At 46.3% G+C, this 17378-nt stretch overlaps 2 protein-coding genes and 1 long non-coding RNA gene across 4 annotated transcripts; 1 reads left to right on the plus strand and 2 right to left on the minus strand.

The window, feature by feature from the left end:
* Window positions 1-3681: 3681 nt before the first annotated feature.
* LOC308647304 lies at window positions 3682-5398 on the minus strand. The gene is made up of 3 exons (XR_014021617.1): window positions 5275-5398; window positions 4683-4811; window positions 3682-4147 (listed from the first exon to the last, which is right to left on the minus strand). It is a non-coding gene; the product is annotated as an uncharacterized lncRNA (long non-coding RNA).
* Window positions 5399-5552: 154 nt separating this feature from the next.
* NOP56 (NOP56 ribonucleoprotein) lies at window positions 5553-10749 on the plus strand (the record flags this gene model as incomplete). The annotated part of the gene is made up of 12 exons (XM_081292829.1): window positions 5553-5579; window positions 5707-5796; window positions 6149-6263; window positions 6899-7060; window positions 7161-7359; window positions 7728-7915; window positions 7995-8146; window positions 8332-8432; window positions 8781-8935; window positions 9168-9289; window positions 9482-9619; window positions 10291-10749. 12 exons carry the CDS (start codon window positions 5553-5555, stop codon window positions 10657-10659), a joined length of 1818 nt encoding a protein of 605 aa, XP_081148955.1. The 3' UTR covers window positions 10660-10749.
* IDH3B (isocitrate dehydrogenase (NAD(+)) 3 non-catalytic subunit beta) lies at window positions 10748-15539 on the minus strand. Of its 2 annotated transcripts, none has more exons than XM_081291732.1 (12): window positions 15464-15539; window positions 15241-15321; window positions 14988-15086; window positions 14756-14876; window positions 13185-13245; window positions 12976-13108; window positions 12734-12867; window positions 12546-12648; window positions 12302-12448; window positions 12007-12101; window positions 11837-11897; window positions 10748-10877 (listed from the first exon to the last, which is right to left on the minus strand). In XM_081291732.1, exons 1-12 carry the CDS (start codon window positions 15497-15499, stop codon window positions 10797-10799), a joined length of 1152 nt encoding a protein of 383 aa, XP_081147858.1. In that variant the 5' UTR covers window positions 15500-15539; the 3' UTR covers window positions 10748-10796. The 2 variants fall into 2 exon arrangements, with proteins under 2 accessions (XP_081147858.1, XP_081147857.1); XM_081291731.1 differs by lacking the exon at window positions 10748-10877 and adding an exon at window positions 10929-11190.
* Between the last annotated feature and the right edge of the window lie 1839 nt (window positions 15540-17378).

A 17378-nucleotide genomic window follows, 5' to 3' on the forward strand; every position in this document is an offset into this window, starting at 1 on the left:
AAAAAAGGAAAAGGTTTTTGTGCTTTGCTGGCAAGATAAATAAGGGTGCTCCTGTCCCAGAGTCTGTGATTCTGCCTGTCAGGGGGAACAGGGTTTTAAACGAGGTGATTCAAAGGCTATCTTCTAGGTGTGCCCTGTCAGGGGTCATAATTCATTTGTAACCTTGAAAGATAGCAGTTTCTTAGGTCTTCTGGCACCATCCATGAAGTCTAAAGTTACTTCATTCCTATGGTGTATGTTTGCCCAAAGTCAGCTTAGCCAGGCTGGGGCTGTAGATCACTGGCAGAGAGCTTGCCTTGCACACGTGAGGCACTGGGTTCAATCCTCAGCACCACATAAAAGTAAATAAAATAAAGACATGCTGCCCATCTACAACTACAAGGAAAAAAAAAAGACAACTTAGCCTAGGATGAGAAGAAAGTTTATCTTGCTCTCCCCTTGGTTAGGGAGAGGTGAGGCAGGGAACAAGGGGTTGGGGGAGAACCGTGTCAATTTTTTTTTAATATTTATTTTTTAGTTCTCGGTGGACACAACATCTTTGTTGGTATGTGGTGCTGAGGATTGAACCCGGGTGGCACGCATGCCAGGCAAGCGCGCTACCACTTGAGCCACATCCCCAGCCCAAACCGTGTCAATTTTAAAATAAGTTGCAGTGACAGAGAAACAAAAGTTAATTTCAAAGCATGATGTACACTCCTGCTCTACAAGAAACTTAGTTAAAGAAATTTGCCATGAAAAAAAGGATATTTTTCTCTCTTGACCTTGGCAGAAAGAGAGAAAAATGTCCCTTGAGAAGTTAGATTGACAAGACAGCCCTTTCACACCAAGGATCTAAATTCCACATTATCTATACATTCAAAAAAATTTATATGGAAATTTTAATTCAGAGCGTTCCTAGTTTGACAGGGCCTCCAAGAGAAGAAAAAAGCAATGAAAACTATACAAATTCTCATAATGCAAAATAATGCATGTAAAAATAATGCATTTGCCACACACTAGGCTAAGTGCTCAATACATAACAGGTATCATGACGGGCATGGATAAATCAGACATCCACAGGTTCACAAACAGAATCTACTGAACAAAGCATTTGCCCTGTTATCCTAATCAACCGCTGGGTTTCAGAAGCTGCCTGCTTTTCAATGCTAAAGAAGAGTAGGACCACTGGGACAAAGACCTTCCCAAGATGCTTCTCACTCTTCTGTGTCTATGTAAAGGAATGTTACATATATATGTAATTCATCACCAAAGAACTCTGTGGGGCTTCTTTCCTTATTGGAGAAAACAGCCCAGGAATTGCTAGAGGCCTTTTCAAATTCAATGTGAAGATTTTTCTCACTCAGAGATGAGTGTGAAGTGTCGCCATCTTGTGATGTTTCCATGTAATTTCCTTTTCCAAAGCTCTCCCTATTATTGCCTGGATTTTAAATTGCATATTCTATTTTCTGTAGGTTCCCCATTGATGCTGCCCCCAAGTAAAAACTCTAATTTACATCTAATCAACACAGCTAAAGGTTGGGCTAAGTGCAAAAGGTCAGGTGATATAGTGTATGAATCTACCCAGTGGGTGAAGAGTCTTAAAAAAAAAAAAAGCGCCAGGTGCCACATGGCCTTAAACTTGAACTAAAGCGCACCTGGGAAACACACATCCCCTACTCAGAACTGCTGCCCAGGCCAGGACATTTTCTTAGCAGGAACTCACCAGGCAATCTACCTTGCACATCAATCACCTCCAAATTAATCTCTGATTGAACTGCTTGATGGAAAATCAAAAATTTCATCACTGGCTTTCATTCAAAGCTTCTTATAGTTTTAGATTCTAGATCCTTTAGTCCTAATTACTGATCAAGTTAAATTTTTCACCTTTAGCATATTTTTATTTCTGTCTTTTGCTTTCATTCTCTCCATCCTCCAGCTTTCACTGACCTACACGTTGTCCTATGAATAGTTAAAGTCCCTTCTAGCCCTGAATTCTACCTCAGGCATACTGAGGCAAACTGCTTTCCAGTCAGCCTCCTTATCACTGCAATTTAGCCCTAGATAATAGTCTCCCATGACCATAAAATCTCAGAGGCCATGGGTTATGGTTACCATTGTTGTTGTTATTCTCCTGGACCTCTGCAAGGTTCATTTCCATAGAGTCTCAGGGTCTCTAAAAAAATAACACACTCTTTCTTAACATTTATCAACACCAGATGTGCTACACGTTGACTTGATGATCTGTCTTTGCCAGAATGTAAACTCCACAGTGGCAGGAACTTGGTTGTGCTTACTAGCATATTGCAAGACACCTCACATGCAGCAGACACACAGACATTCATTAAAAATGAATGGCTGGAAGGACTGATTGCCTGACTCTAGTTGGAAGCTTCTTAAGTACTAGGAGTTTAATGTTGATTCCTCATCTGTAAAAGAAAACAAATGTCAACTTCAAAACACCTCACTGTAGGTGGGTGTATAGAAAAATGAAGTGTTATAGATTCTATGGGAGGCAATGAGAGAACTGGGACTCAACTGAGAATAGGTAATAAGAAATGCTCTCATGCTATTTATTGAGAAAGGGACAAAAGAGCAAGATGATAGAATTTTGAGTTCCCATTCCCTGTTTCACGTGTGGCCCTATAATAGATGTTCAGTAAAGGGTTGTTACAGGGATGAATAAATCTTTAATCTTCATTCTGCAGAAGAAATGAAAGCTTAGGAGCAGAGCTGGGGTTTGAACCCAGGTTTGCTTATTCTCAATCTGTTGCATAACAAGTTGCTCCTATATTGTGGTGCTTAAAGCTAAAATATATCATGGAAAATAAAAAATTTCATCTGTTTTTCTGGTCTTGGTTGGAGTCTCAGGTGGCTGAAGTCAGATGGTGGCAGGGGTTGGAACACATGTCTACTTTCTTGGCAGGGGCAGTTGAAAGACTGCACCTCTCTTCCTCTCCATGCATGTAGTCTCACAGCCTCTGAGGTTGTCTCTCCAGCAAAGTAGGTAGACCTCTTATGGGGCAACTACAAGGCTCCCAACAGGACAAAGCCTACTTGACACAGAATAACTCCTGCCACATACCACTGGCTAAAGTTAGAGACCCAGCCCAATTCAAAGAATGATACAGGACCTGATACACCAAGGCATGGATCGTTAGTAGCCATTTTTTGAGACTAGCTACCACAGGTGTTCCTGGGATATTATGGCCCATAATTCATCCATTACCTCATGCCACTATGAACACTCACAAATAGAACACAAATGGATAATCTGCCTTAGAAAGACTGTTCTGGCAGTAGAGAAGATAGCTTGAATGAGGGAAATCAAAGGTTTTGTAAAAGTCCACTCTGGTGGTGGTAGTGAGCCTATCAAACAGCCTAAGGGGAAGGAAGGGACAGCCTACATCACACACTGCAGGTGCCCACTGGGTCAGGATTATAAGTATCAGCAGGAGATACCATAATGAAGAGATGGAGGAGAGGAAGTCATAGAAATACTTTATTTTAGTATTTACACCATATCTCCATTCAATCACAAGCATTTGTATCTCACTTTTTAAAGTATACACTTTTCTTCAGTCAGCAAACTACTTCATTGCAGCATCCTTGAAGCCAGCAGGCTCAAATCTGCCCAAAGTATAACTGAGGTAATCTTTTGGCTCACTGAATGATTATCAGGTTATTTTTATATCCTGAATTAATACACAGAAGTGCAAGTATATACACATAAATATAAATATGAAAATATGAATTTATGTGTATAACAGTGTATATACACTGTATATAGAGATATATAGATTTATAGCTGAAACAAAAATCTCACAATAACATACTCCTTACTCTATTTGACATACACTTACTTCTTATTCTCTTTATTCTGATTTTTAAACTACTGGTCATGAATGAACAAATTATTTCTGCAATCTAGTGTTGTTATTTTTGTGTGTGTGGTACTGGGGATTGAACCCAGAAGTGCTATACTACATTTCCAGTTCTTTTTTAAAATTTTATTTTGAGACAGGATCTCACTAAGTTGCCCAGGCTAGCCTAGAACTTGTGATCCTCCTGCCTCGGCCTGGGATTACAGGCGAGTGCCACCACACCCTTGTTCTGCAATCCATTCATGGATTCTGTTTTCTTGAAAATTCTTTCCTTAGTGGATAAGTACCTGTAATCCCAAAAAGATTAGGATTAACTATTGAAACAAGTAAATCAAGGTCATAGCATTATTTTCCATTAGTCTGAAATCATCCATTTAATTTTGCATGTTAAACATTTGTAATGTTTGAGACTCTAAACACACTAATATGTAATATGTTAAATTTTGCAATTCCATTTTTAAAATGAAAATACAGTAACTGATTCAGACTAGTGATTATAAATCGATATGTATATAACAATTTAACCACACCTCTAAGTAATATTGAGATTATGAGATTTTTAAGATTTACAATCATACTTTTAGATTTAACATATCAGTGGAACTAAGTTCTTGGATTTTTTCAAGTCATTGAGTCGTTTAAGAAGAAAATAAAAATACATTAAAGTTGTAAATGTGGTTTATAGAATTTAACTTATCTTAAAAATCCCCTTAGAATGTTAAAAAAAAAAAACAGGGTATATACTACTTAAGAATAACCAGGTTTTGCGTTTATAATTTTAATATTAGTTATTGAAAGCAAAAGTAATTTTAAAATCGTCACCCGAGTGCCAAAAGCCGCCCTACACGACAAGAAAGCAGCTGCCATTCACTCAGAGCTACCGGACGCGACACGAATTTAGGGCCGCTCTCCAGACTGTGCGCAACACGTGGCCCGCAAAAGAGGCTGGTCCTATGAAGCAAGGCAAGAAATCGGCCTGGGAAGATATGGGATCGCCTTTCCTTTCTACGGCATTGCCAGACATCATCATTTTTTGATTGAATAATACTAAATAAAATGTAAAAGCAAGAATAAGCCGCGAGAAGCCATGTTTCCTGCAGGGTCTGCGTCAGAGCGCCCCAGGCCAGGCTCCGGTCCCTGGCAAGAGGGGAGGGCGCGCGGACCACGGGGTTCACGGGGTTCACGGGGTTCCCTGGGTGGGGGTGGAGGGCACCTGCAGCCGGGGCGTGGGAGAGTGTCTGGGGTCCCAAGTCACCAGCGCGGCGGGAAGCCGGCTCTACAAAGCTCCAGCCTGGAATGGTCACCTTGGCTCAGATGATGCCTCCCGCCCCCCGACTTCAAAGAGCTCTCTCGCCCTCCACTTATACAATAAAACAGGAGTGATCCCACTACTGGGAAAAGAGCCTTTTCAAACCGTTTTGGGCCTGCAGGCCAAGACGGCTTCCGCGCGTCCCCGGCAACCGCACCCGCCCACGCAGCCGCAGAGGCCAGAAAAGCCCCGCTGGCTTGCGCTTGGCACCACCTCCGCCCGCCCTCGCGGCCATACCACTCCAGCGGACCCCTCTGAAGTCGGAGAATGGTGCCTTCCCTAGCCTCTGATTGGCTAATCGGTAGAGGGCGTGGCCTCTGGATCCTGGTTCCGCGCGCCAGAGCCTGCTAGCCGCATTGCGAGCCGGGCAGGGAGCAGGCGCCATGGTGAGGAGTGGTTGTGGGTTGTGGGTGATGTGAAGGCCGTGGTTTAGGTCTGGATTAGAGTTTGAGCCAGGGCCTAAACCAGGGCCTGCTCTGGGAGCGGGGTCGGGACTCGTGGGCCTAGCTGACTTTTGCGCCCCGACTCTCGTTCCAGGTTTTGCTACACGTGCTGTTCGAGCACGCGGTAGGCTACGCGCTGCTGGCGCTGAAGGAAGTGGAGGAGATCAGCCTGTTACTGCCGCAGGTGGGTGAGATGGGTGGGCTAGCCCGGCTGCACTGCAGCCCCTGGGGCCTTCGAACCCCAGCATGCACCGCGCGCTCCCACGTGGCCGGCCGCGCGGGTTAGGGAGGGCTAGACAGGGAAAGCAAGCTCTGGAGCAGGGGGTCTTTACCCTGACTCACGGTTGGAATCGCTTAAGAAGCACTTAGAAATAAGCCTCCAGATTCCGCCTCGAATGGATTAAAGCTGAACCCGAGATGTGGGGGTGAGGCTTCGGCATATTTTAATAATGTCTAGGGCTGATAATTACTACTATGCTGCACCGCAGAGGCTAGAGTGAAGGAAGGAAACCATACATCCTCTTTTGTCCCCACAGGTGGAGGAATGTGTGCTCAGCCTGGGCAAGTTCCACAACATTGTCCGTCTTGTGGCCTTTAATCCCTTTTCCTCATCCCAGGTTGCCTTGGAAAATGCCAATGCGGTGTCTGAAGGTGAGTTGGCCGCAGCCAAATCTTTCAAGGAGATAGTGAGATGTGGTTCCTGCTGATACTCTATTGGAGGGTTTATAGTATTTGCTTTTCTACATTTGGATTGTTTGTGCTAGACAGTATTTGTGACCTGAAGGATGTAATTTAAAGCACATAATCCAGGATGTAGGTTTTATGAACTTGTGGGCACTGTAGAGAAAAATGATTCCTAAAAATTGGGGGTGAGAGGGCTATGCTTAAGTTTAAACACTAGTCTGGGTCTCTAACTTTCAATTGATTAGAAAGTTAAATTTTGGTAAATGTAGGTAAGCAAATGGGATTTGGTCCCTGAAGGCTAATAAGGTAGTAATATGTATTTTTCAGTTATGTATTTTACACGTATGCATTTTACACATATGCTATTGGACCTGAGTCCAGTTCCTCCCATGGTTGGTCCAGGCTTTGCAGTGATGACTTGTAAATCTGTCAATCCCCTGAGTGTGATCATTGATGTCTCAATGTCTCTGAGCAATGCCTGAATGGGAAAGGTCTAGGCATGTCATCCCAGCATGCTTCCAGGGGACCAGCATGATCAGCTGAGCTTTTACAATTCAAACATCCTTCACCATCTTAGTGGGAACTATTTTTTTTGCCTTGAGGCATTGTTCATGAGGACCTCCGCCTGCTCCTGGAGACCCACCTGCCATCCAAAAAGAAGAAAGTGCTTTTGGGGGTTGGGGATCCCAAGATTGGTGCTGCTATACAGGAGGAGTTAGGGTACAACTGCCAGACTGGAGGTGTGGTAGCCGAGATCCTGCGAGGTGAGGCTCTCCTGCCATTTTTTGACATCTTTAAGAGGGGTCTAAAAACTTGCTTGAGGTTGCAGCTTCCTGCTTGCTCACAGTCCTGCTCCCCTCTTAGGAGTTCGTCTGCACTTCCATAATCTGGTGAAGGGTCTGACCGACCTGTCAGCCTGTAAAGCCCAACTAGGGCTGGGACACAGCTATTCTCGTGCCAAAGTTAAGTTTAATGTGAACCGGGTGGACAACATGATCATCCAGTCCATTAGCCTCTTGGACCAACTGGATAAAGACATCAATACTTTCTCTATGCGTGTCAGGTAAGGGGCCACCCTTGATAGTGGAGTCTTTGGCCTATAGTTTAGGCAACTATCAGCCCTCAAATTGGGGCTGACAATCTTGTGGGTAGAAGAACTGAGTAGGCTGGAGCTGGGCCTCCTGATGCTTACCACAGGCTGTGTTCTTACACTGACTGTATAGAAAGGGGAGGCAAAGTAAGCATACCCCATGTACACCTCAGCCCAGGCCCTGTGCCTGGTCTGCATTGTGAATGGGGAAACATGGAATTGCTGGAGGGATTTGAGTCTGACTTGTTCCATTTCTTCCAGGCAGAGTAGGCAGAGGGCTAAAGCTACAGCTTTATATAGACATGGCAGCTAGGTCAGGAAGTGATTATACCTTTTTGCAGGGAATGGTACGGGTATCACTTTCCAGAACTGGTGAAGATCATCAATGACAATGCCACATACTGCCGCCTTGCCCAATTCATTGGAAACCGAAAAGAACTGAGTGAGGAAAAGTTGGAGAAGCTGGAGGAGCTGACAATGGATGGGGCCAAAGCTAAAGCTATTCTGGATGCCTCACGGTCCTCCATGGGTCAGTGCAGAGCCCGGCAGCTAGCATAAGGTATGGGACTGAATGTCTGGCCCCTCTGTTCACACTAGGTGTTTCCTAGGCATGGACATATCTGCCATCGACTTGATAAACATCGAGAGCTTCTCCAGTCGTGTGGTGTCTTTGTCAGAATACCGCCAGAGCCTACACACTTACCTGCGCTCCAAGATGAGCCAAGTAGCCCCCAGCCTGTCAGCCCTAATTGGGGAAGCGGTGCGTCATGGGGAATACAAAAGTGGGGGATTAGGATTGTTACCATTCTGCACTGCTATACTTCCTGACTGACCCACCATATATATATTCCCCAGTTGTGCCTGATGGGGGGTAGAAAGCAGGGGTTATTTGAATGACAAGTCAGCAATTCCCACTTCTGAATTCTTCCTTGAATCTTTTTCCAGGTAGGTGCACGTCTCATTGCTCATGCTGGCAGCCTCACCAACCTGGCCAAGTATCCAGCATCCACAGTGCAGATCCTTGGGGCTGAAAAGGCCCTATTCAGGTACCAGTGAGGGCACCTGCCCATATCAGGTGCCACTTCTGGTGCCCTCTACTTGTTTGGGGATCACAGTGATGGCTAACCGGGGCTCCCTGACCTATACAGGCCTCTGCTATGGGGGTGATGGCCAGTCCTGGTGTCTGAGTGATTCCTAGGGCCCAGCAAAGGGACCAAGTTTCCAGGTCAGCGACATTGTTTGCCTTCCCTCTGCCTCTGGGAGCTATGGGTTAGCTTGTGTTGGGGTCTAGCCCAGCCTGAAGCACACTCTGGAGACTTGGAGGGGAGGGGATGGGAGGAGCTGCTAATGGGGTTGAAATTTCTGATCTTAAACTCTCTGCTGAATATTCTCAGAGCCCTGAAGACAAGGGGTAACACACCAAAATATGGACTCATTTTCCATTCTACCTTCATTGGCCGAGCAGCTGCCAAGAACAAAGGCCGCATCTCCCGATACCTGGCAAACAAATGCAGTATTGCCTCACGAATCGATTGCTTCTCTGGTATGGGTGAGGAGGTTGGCACTTATGGGTGAGGGGCTGGGAACCGGGGAGGCAAACTACCCTAGCAGCTTCTACAATGATGGTTAATATTTTTCGTCAACAGCAGTTCACCTAGTGAGTGTTGATAACTCTGGGTCTGAGTAAAGCTGAGGGTAGAGGGAATACTGGGAATGGGGGTGGGGATAGTTTGTCCCTTTGAGGGCTGACAGGCTTTGTTTACTTACACATACACATCCAGAGGTTCCTACAAGTGTATTTGGGGAGAAGCTTCGAGAACAAGTTGAAGAGCGCCTGTCCTTCTATGAGACTGGAGAGATTCCACGGAAGAATCTGGATGTCATGAAGGAAGCAATGGTTCAGGTCAGTTTGGGCTTTGTAGGGTGGTAGAGAACTCTAAGTAGCTGTTGGAGATGATGAACCATCTTGCTTGGCCTGACCTTGTGAAGTGGAGGCAAAAACAAAAACTGATTTAATGAGCCTGATCCAATAAAGAAAGAGGTGACTATGGTAAGCCAAGATCTTCAGGCCTTCTCAGAACTTCTTTTTTGCCAGGCAGAGGAAGCGGCTGCTGAGATTGCCAGGAAACTGGAGAAACAGGAGAAGAAGCGCTTAAAGAAGGAAAAAAAGCGATTGGCTGCACTTGCCCTGGCATCTTCAGGAAATAGCAGTAGCACTCCAGAGGAGTGTGAGGTCAGTCCACCAGATCCACTCTCACAGAAGTTTTTAGGTTGGATTCTCCCAACAGAACAAAGGATGTGCCATGTCAAGCCATGGTCTGGTGTCCAGGCTTTTGGACCAAATCTCTTTAACTACCTCTTGATTCTGTAGGAAGGAGATAGGTGCTGAGAGAACTTGCTCAAGAGCCCAGAGCTGGCTGTAGCACACACCTGTTTCCTGGGCAAGTGTGCTCTGTCCTCCGCAGCCTCCCAGGAGTCCTCAACCGGGGGTAGTATCAATGCCTGCTCTTGTTCTCAGATGTGTGTCCAGAAGTTTGTGTTCACAGTGGGGGTGGGGACAAAGGAGCTAGCTCTTCAATGCACCAGGTTAGAATCATTTCCTGTTTTCGTTTTTAGTGCCTTTTGTGACCATTTCAGTCTCTTCTCTGGAACTTACATGATCACTCTAGTGTAACCAGCATGGTTTCCTATAGGTTACTTACACATATTTATTTAGAAAATTTTTTACAAGCCTTCCAGTTCTGACTTCTGACAGTAGATGTCCAAAGTTAGACCCACACCATTAAACAACCATCCCAAAAGCACTGGGCAGTTGGTTTTCTGCTGCATCTTAATGGGGGGGGGGAATTGCACATACCATAGATAACACTGTCCTTATGCCTGTTTGCCCCTTTCCCCCTTTAGGAGATGAATGAAAAACCCAAAAAGAAGAAAAAACAAAAGCCCCAGGAGGTTCCTCAGGAGAATGGAATGGAGGAGCCATCTGTCTCTTACACCAAGCCCAAGAAAAAGAGATCTTTTTCCAAGGAGGAATTAGTTAGTAGTGATCTTGAAGAGACAGCTGGTGGCAGCACAAGTCTTCCAAAGAGGAAGAAGTCTTCACCCAAGGAAGAAACAGCTAGCGAGCCTGAGGAGGTGAGCAGGAGTGTCTCCAAGAAAAAGAGGAGATTCTTTTCCAAGGAGGAGCCAGTCAGCAGCGGCCCTGAAGAGGCTGCTAGCAGCAAAACCAGCACCAAGAAAAAGAAAAAATTGCACAAAGCATCACAAGATTAAAACGGACATTCCTTGGGGGGAGGGGCATACCCCAAGGTGACTTCCCACCCCATGTCCCAAACCCCAATAAAAACAAATTCACAAAAGCTGATATGCATGTTTTATTGGGAAACACCTTACATGAATATAGGCAGGACCTACGGGTGGGGTAGGGCAGCAATGACAGCCTCAGTGAAGTCGTTGCAAGTGGCATAGCCACCCATGTCAGAGGTTCGAACCTGTGGGGGAGAAGTGTCATCATCCTGTGACCTAGGTCCCACCCCTTAAAACCCCCACTGCCTAGTATAAGTTCCCTAAGGAAGCCAGCCCCAGGACAACCTAGGCTCTGCCCAGAAATCAATTATGGTCCACTGTCTAGAGGTTCAAGGTGTCTTCCCTGGTCCATTGTACTGAAGGGATGTGTAGACAGTATGGTCCTTGTGAGGTTGGAGGGAATAAAGAGCTCTAGACCCCATGGGGATGCAGGTGGCCGATGACAGACTTGATGAAGTCGGTTGTGGTGCTGTAGCCGCCCATGTCTCGAGTCCGCACCTACAGCCACCATCAGCAATAGCCGTGGGGAAGAAGAGAAGAGAGCCCATGAAGGGAGATAAGGGCAGCATACATAGTCAAGGAGATGGAACCCAAGAAAACAGATGGCCAAAAAGAAGATGCAATGCAGCAGGGATGAAATGAGGTAGCCAGGTGAGGAGCATATTGCCCACTCTTCTGAGCCACTAGGAAAACTGCTGCAAGGTAGGATGGAAGGCTGAGCAGGAAGTGAGATGGGGAAGTGCACATCAGGATGAGGTTACCTTGGAGGAAATAAGGAGACAGACCAGGTAGGAGAAATGGAGATGAAGACTGGGCTCCCAGGCATGGACAAGATGAAGCTGGTGCCTCATCCTGACTGCCTCTCCCTCCATTGCTCCACCCCCAGAGAGAGAACTGCAAGTTCCGCATTCAGATGACCATGAAAAGGGCAATGGATGGGGCAGCAAAGAGGGAACAGCAGATGGGAACTAAAAGAGGCAGAAAAGACCAAAAGGATGAAACAGCCCAGAGAATGGGGGTAAGAACAGCCCTGAGGAGGTCACAGAGCAAAAGATGTTCTGGGGACCTGGAGAGAAAGGAGACTCCTTGCAGGTTCCCCAGAGAGCAGTAACAAAACCTTGAACCAGCACCTTTCTAAACTCACCTTGCCAACTTTGATCACCTTCTTCACTGCATCTGCAATCATGCTGGAGTGATACTCAAGGCTGTCAATGTAGACAAGAAACTTAAGATTGCCCACAACACTGTCACCTGTTTTCCCACCTATGCTCCCCTTACAACAACCAGCCTCCACCCGCTGCCTCCATGACCTACTTGAGATGCCGTAACATGTTGGAAGCTGACAGCAGCATGGCTGTGGGGTTGGCTATATTCCTGCCCACTGCCTGAGCAAATGGGTGCCGGGCACCCTATGGAGAGAGGGGCAGGCCAGAGTTACTGGGAGGAAGCAGGCATATGCCGAGGCTGAGAAAGAGTATGATGGGAAAGAGGGAAGGCAGGCCAGGGTCACTGAGAAGTGGGAATCATTACATGGGTAGAAATGAGAGGAGACCTGAAGTAGGAGAAAGGACAGGTATAAATGACAAAAGGAGAAAGTGACCTCACTCACCGTCTCAAAAACTACATACTCTGCACTGTAGCTCTCACCAGGGACCACACCAGCTCCCCCAACCAGGCCAGCAGCCAGATTGTCAATAATGTTGCCATAGAGATTGGGCATCACAAGCACATCAAACTGGTAGGGATTCTGCACCAGCTACGAAGTGAGATGTGGGCATGAAGAAGAGAAGTGAATTCTACTCCTTGCCCTTTCTCAGCATCATGAGAGTAGAGACATGGGGAGAGGGACTTACCTGCATGCAGCAATTGTCTATGATCATTGTCTCAAACTTGATTTTGGGGTACAATTCAGCGACTTCTTCACAGCACTGCAGGAACAATCCATCCCCAAGTTTCCTGCTCATGGGTCAAAGTGAACAGAATCAGCCAAGAATCAGACTACCTCCCAGGAACTTATCCCATGAAAAGATATGCCCCTCACATGATGTTAGCCTTGTGGACAGCTGTGACCTTGCCCCGCCCCTTCTTGGTGGCATAGTCAAAGGCAAACTTTGCAATCCTCTGAGACTTGGTTCGAGTGACAATCTTCAAGCATTCAATCACACCCCTCGCACTCTGAATGAGAAGAGAAAAGCAGCTGGGTGATATGGGAAAAAAGGATGAAGAGGAGATCTACCTCTCTCCTACATCCGTTCTGGCCCTCCCCAGTTCCTGGGGCCTCACCTCATGTTCCAGAGAGCTATACTCTCCTTCTGTCTGCTCACGAATGATCACCAGGTCTAGATTGTTGTGCCGGGTCTTGTACCCAGGAAGTGACTTCACATGGACTACATTGGCAAACAAGTCCAACTTACGCCTGAGGGCAGACATAGCCATCAGCCCTGTGCTTGGTATCTAGTACCCCTCCGACCCATGCCCTTCCACCCACTTACCTCAGTCTCATATCATAGGAAGCTAGTTCCCCCTTATACTCCATTGGGGTATGGATCTTTCCTGTACAAACAAAGTGGAGGAAGAATGTTAGTCAAAGGGTAAGTCCAAGCGAGCAGAGACCAGTGTCCAATCCCCCTAGGGATATAATGCAACCCAGACCCCCAACTTCCACTCCTACTCCCAAATCCATGACCTTAATTGCCTGTGGAGGCAAGAAGCAAAGAATAATACAGTTAAAATAAGAAAAATTTAGTCCAGTACTTTATTTTTAGTCACCATACTTATGTTTGAAACTACAAAATGACCTAAAAGGAGAACAGATTTTTTTTTTCCCTCAACGAGCCTGGGTGTAACAGGTTTAGAAACAATGGTATGGTATTCTTCCTTTATGATTCTATGTCAACTTATTTGACATTTTCTCAGTCATCACTTACTGCAAATCAACTATATGTCAGGCAATAAAGGTATCAATTAAAAAAAAAAAAAAAAAAACCACACGACCCCTGCCTTCAAGGATCACACAATGCATTCAAGAAGATTGTCCATACCCTATGCTATGTCCATGCCCTAATTCCCAGAATCTGTGAATGTGACCTGATTTGGGAAAAGGATCTTGGCAAACGTAATAAAAATCTTGAGATGAAACTGTTCTAGATTCAGGTAAGCCCTAAACCCAAAGATAAATCTTTACAGAGCAAAGAAAGAATAAAGACACAGAGATACAGAGGGAAGAAAGCCTTATGAAACCAGAGAGACAGGAGAATTGCATCCTAAGCTAAGGAACAAGAAGCAGCAATAAAGGATTCTCCCCTAAGCCTTCAAACAGAGTGCCATCACCTAAATTTCAGTCTTTGTAGAATGGAGAGTAAATTTCTGTTATTTTTCATTACCAAGTTTGTGGTAGTTTCTTATGGTAACTTTAGGAAACTAAAGCCATGAGAAAGCGAGGATTATGACAAGTGGAATCAAAGGAAGAACATTCTGGGCACAGGGAACTACATTCATCAGGGCAACACATACATTCAGAAACTAACAGAGTTTAGGGCAGTCAAAAGGCACAAAACAAGCAGTGTGGAAACCAAGGTACAAAAGCTGAGGACCAGCAATATAAAGAACTTACTTTCTTATGCTAAGAGGTTGGGCTTGAAAAAGTCAGGCTGATCTTTCCAAGGAAAATGATGTTAAAAAGAAAGAAGGAAATACCATAGCATTGTTTCTAAACCTGTTACATCTGTTACAAAAGAAAGGGGAAGAACTGGGGGCCGAAAAATCTAATGAAGTGAATAAAATAGAGCAGAGGAAGGGAAGACAGAAGAAAAGGAGCCATTAGAAGTGGCATTCTAGAACCACAACAAATAAGACTTGATAGATGATGTAGTCTCAGGATGGACACCAAACCCTTGAGGACTTCCTACAGAGACAATTTACATGGCTCCTGGGTTCCCAATGGGAAGGAACAAAATCCAAGTATCAGTGGTGGGAGCTCTGGGAATGGGGTCAGGGACTTAATGAACATTGCTCTTTTGACTTTAAATGACACATGGGCAGGCTGGCAAGGGGGCACACGTACCAATGATAGCCACCTTGTTCTCCTTCATGGAACTCAGCACTTGCTCCAGCTTCTCCTCAGAGGCCATATTCTGCACCTCACTCAGGTGATGCTCCTGGAACTCCACGGGAACAGCGGCAGCCTTCAGGGACAGGTCCCAAAAAAAGTGCAAGGTGAAAGTCGAACAAGTTCTTTTTAACACCCCGCATCTTCTCTGCAACCTCTTGTTGCAGTCATGTTCAAGGACACTCACCTTGAACACCTCCTTGACAGCGTGCATGAGCTCAGGTCCCACGCCGTCTCCCGGCAGCATGGTCACTGGAAAAGCTCCCTCCACCCTCACATCTTCGGCCTATCAGAGCAGCCAGCAGAGTCAGAGCTGAGGTGGGGAGAGAAGGGGAGAACGCGGGGGGCAAGGGAGGACGCGGGTGCGGGGGAAGCCTGGGGAGCTGCGAGCAGGGAATAGAGAGAGGTGTGGGCGAGACCGGAGCGGAACTCGCGCATACCTGGCTTGGCGAAGCGGCGTGAGCAGCAGCGGAGGTACTCAGACCTCGCCATGTCCCAGGGTTTCGGGCGGAGACCACTGCCTACAACAGACATACAAGCCTAAGAGGGCAATCTGGGACCCCCAGACCCCAAACACTGCGACGACCTTGCCTTCTCCAGAAAACCCTGGGGCGAACCCTCCGACCCCCCACCCAAGCCGGCCCGCCCTGCCCTCGGGCTCACTCGGGTCAGCCAGCGGACATAGCTCAGCGCGGCCATGTTGGCTGCCGGAAGGCGCGCAGGACGTGACGCAGAAGCCTGCGCGGCCCTGGCCCTGACTTCCGGCGTGCTCAGGAGAGCTTGGTGGTTCTCCGTCTCCTGGGAACCAGCGCCACCTGCCCACTTTCCCTTTTGTGAGGAGGGTCACGGGACACCCAAGCATTTTGCCAATTGCTTTATTTCCAGTCGCCATATTTAATTTATGTCAAAATTTCCAAATAACCTTAAAGGAGAATATGCGACTCCGTGCTTGTCGGATGAGGACCTGCGTTTAATGAAGCTGGGAAATTATCTTTTTTGTGTATATATGTTCGTTATTTTTTTAACCAGTACTCACTGAATACTTATGTCAGGCCCTAGCGTCACTAAGGGACCGCCACACAGCACGTGGGAGAGGATGTGTATCTCCTTCCATCTCATAACCTGCCAGTGAGGCCAGAATTAGGCAAGGGTCAGATCCAGAGACTGGGGGGATTGGAATGTTAATTCCTTCAGAGCTCTTCCTCCACCCTTATCAAGAACCTGCCCCTGTTCCAACCTGTTGCTAAGGTAACCTGTCTCAGTAATTGCCCCTCCCTACAGGGAGTTGTAAAAGTTATTAATTAATGTGTCTTGGGCTGCTCCATCCAGGCCTTCCCGGGTCTTATCGTGGGACCCTAATAGACCTCCAGGAGCCGAATCCAATGCAATCACACAAGAGTCTTCATTGCATGCTGGAGCCTGGACTCAACCGTTCCTGACTTAGCGGTCCCAAGGAGTGAGTCCTGGTCCTTTGTTCAGTGAGATTTTATAGGTTTGGGGGGATACTCTATGCGTCCCAACAACACACAGCAAATCATTCCATACCGCGGGAAAATCAAACAACAACTCTTAACATTATTAGCACATTCACTGGCGGGAACAAGTTGGGTAGGGGTGATTGGTTAGTACAAGAGGGGGATTCCTTTGAACTGATTGGTTTAAGCCACGATGGGTATATGTGCTAAACTACATGGTTTCCTAACATGATATCAACCACCATAAACTACTAGGAGGTTATCTGGCATCCAGGTATTTTCCCTGTCTCATGCAGATTGGTGGTTGCTAGGGGGTTGCTATGGGTCCTCACCTAGCCTGAGTCAGGGACACCTGGCGCAGCAGATCTCTCCTGTTATTTGCAGACAAACAACTTAGCAGGGTGGGTATGGGCTTAGGAGTGCTCCGTGGGTTTTTCCAAGGACATGCCCCCTTCCTTGGACAGGCTTTGCTCTGAGGTAGAGGCTGGTTTCTCAAAAATGGAGTCACATCAGTTTCTCATCTGCTTCTCACCTTTTGGGCATCCTCCGAGCAACTCTGAGCATGTCCTGAGCCTAGTCAGTATGCAGGAAGAAGAAAGATAAGGGAAAAGAGCAGGAGAACAAAGGAAGCCTAGGACATATAAAAAGGCAAAACACCCTGGCTTCTTTCGATACCAGGATACCAGCTACGGCCCCCATCTCCCTCTGGGGAAAAGTCTATGTTACCCTTTTTTAAGTAGTCCCTGCTTTATATGCTTGCTTCGGGGTGTTTCTCTAATGTTATACTTCAACATGTGTGGGCCATATCACCAGTTGCCTTGTTAATAGTTTTCCTCTTTGTTTTTTCCTATAGAGTCTTTTTCTTTTGCCCTGGGCAGTTGTTTCCCTAATACTGTGTTCTAGTACTTGCACTCCCCAAAGCAGGCCCATATTTGGTGCCAGAACATGTGAGACGAAAGGGGATGATGATGTATGATTTTTTTTATTGTTGGTCGTTCAAAACATTACATAGTTCTTGATACATCATATTTCACAGTTTGATTCAAGTGAGTTATGAACTCCCATTTTTACCCCGTATACAGATTGCTGAATCACATCATTTA

The sequence above is a fragment of the Spermophilus citellus genome (genome assembly GCF_964194105.1).
Source record: "Spermophilus citellus genome assembly, chromosome: 4".
NCBI classification, from domain to species: domain Eukaryota; kingdom Metazoa; phylum Chordata; class Mammalia; order Rodentia; family Sciuridae; genus Spermophilus; species Spermophilus citellus.

Excerpts from the sequence above, each read along its gene's own strand:
- IDH3B (XM_081291731.1), bottom strand. The coding sequence starts at position 15,499 with ATGGCCGCGCTGAGCTATGTCCGCTGGCTGACCCGA. Across the intron at positions 13,109-13,184 it reads TCCTATGATATGAGACTGAG|GCGTAAGTTGGACTTGTTTG; the intron begins GTAAGTGGGTGG and ends GTCTGCCCTCAG. Across the intron at positions 11,898-12,006 it reads AACATGTTACGGCATCTCAA|CCTTGAGTATCACTCCAGCA; the intron begins GTAGGTCATGGA and ends CTACATTGACAG.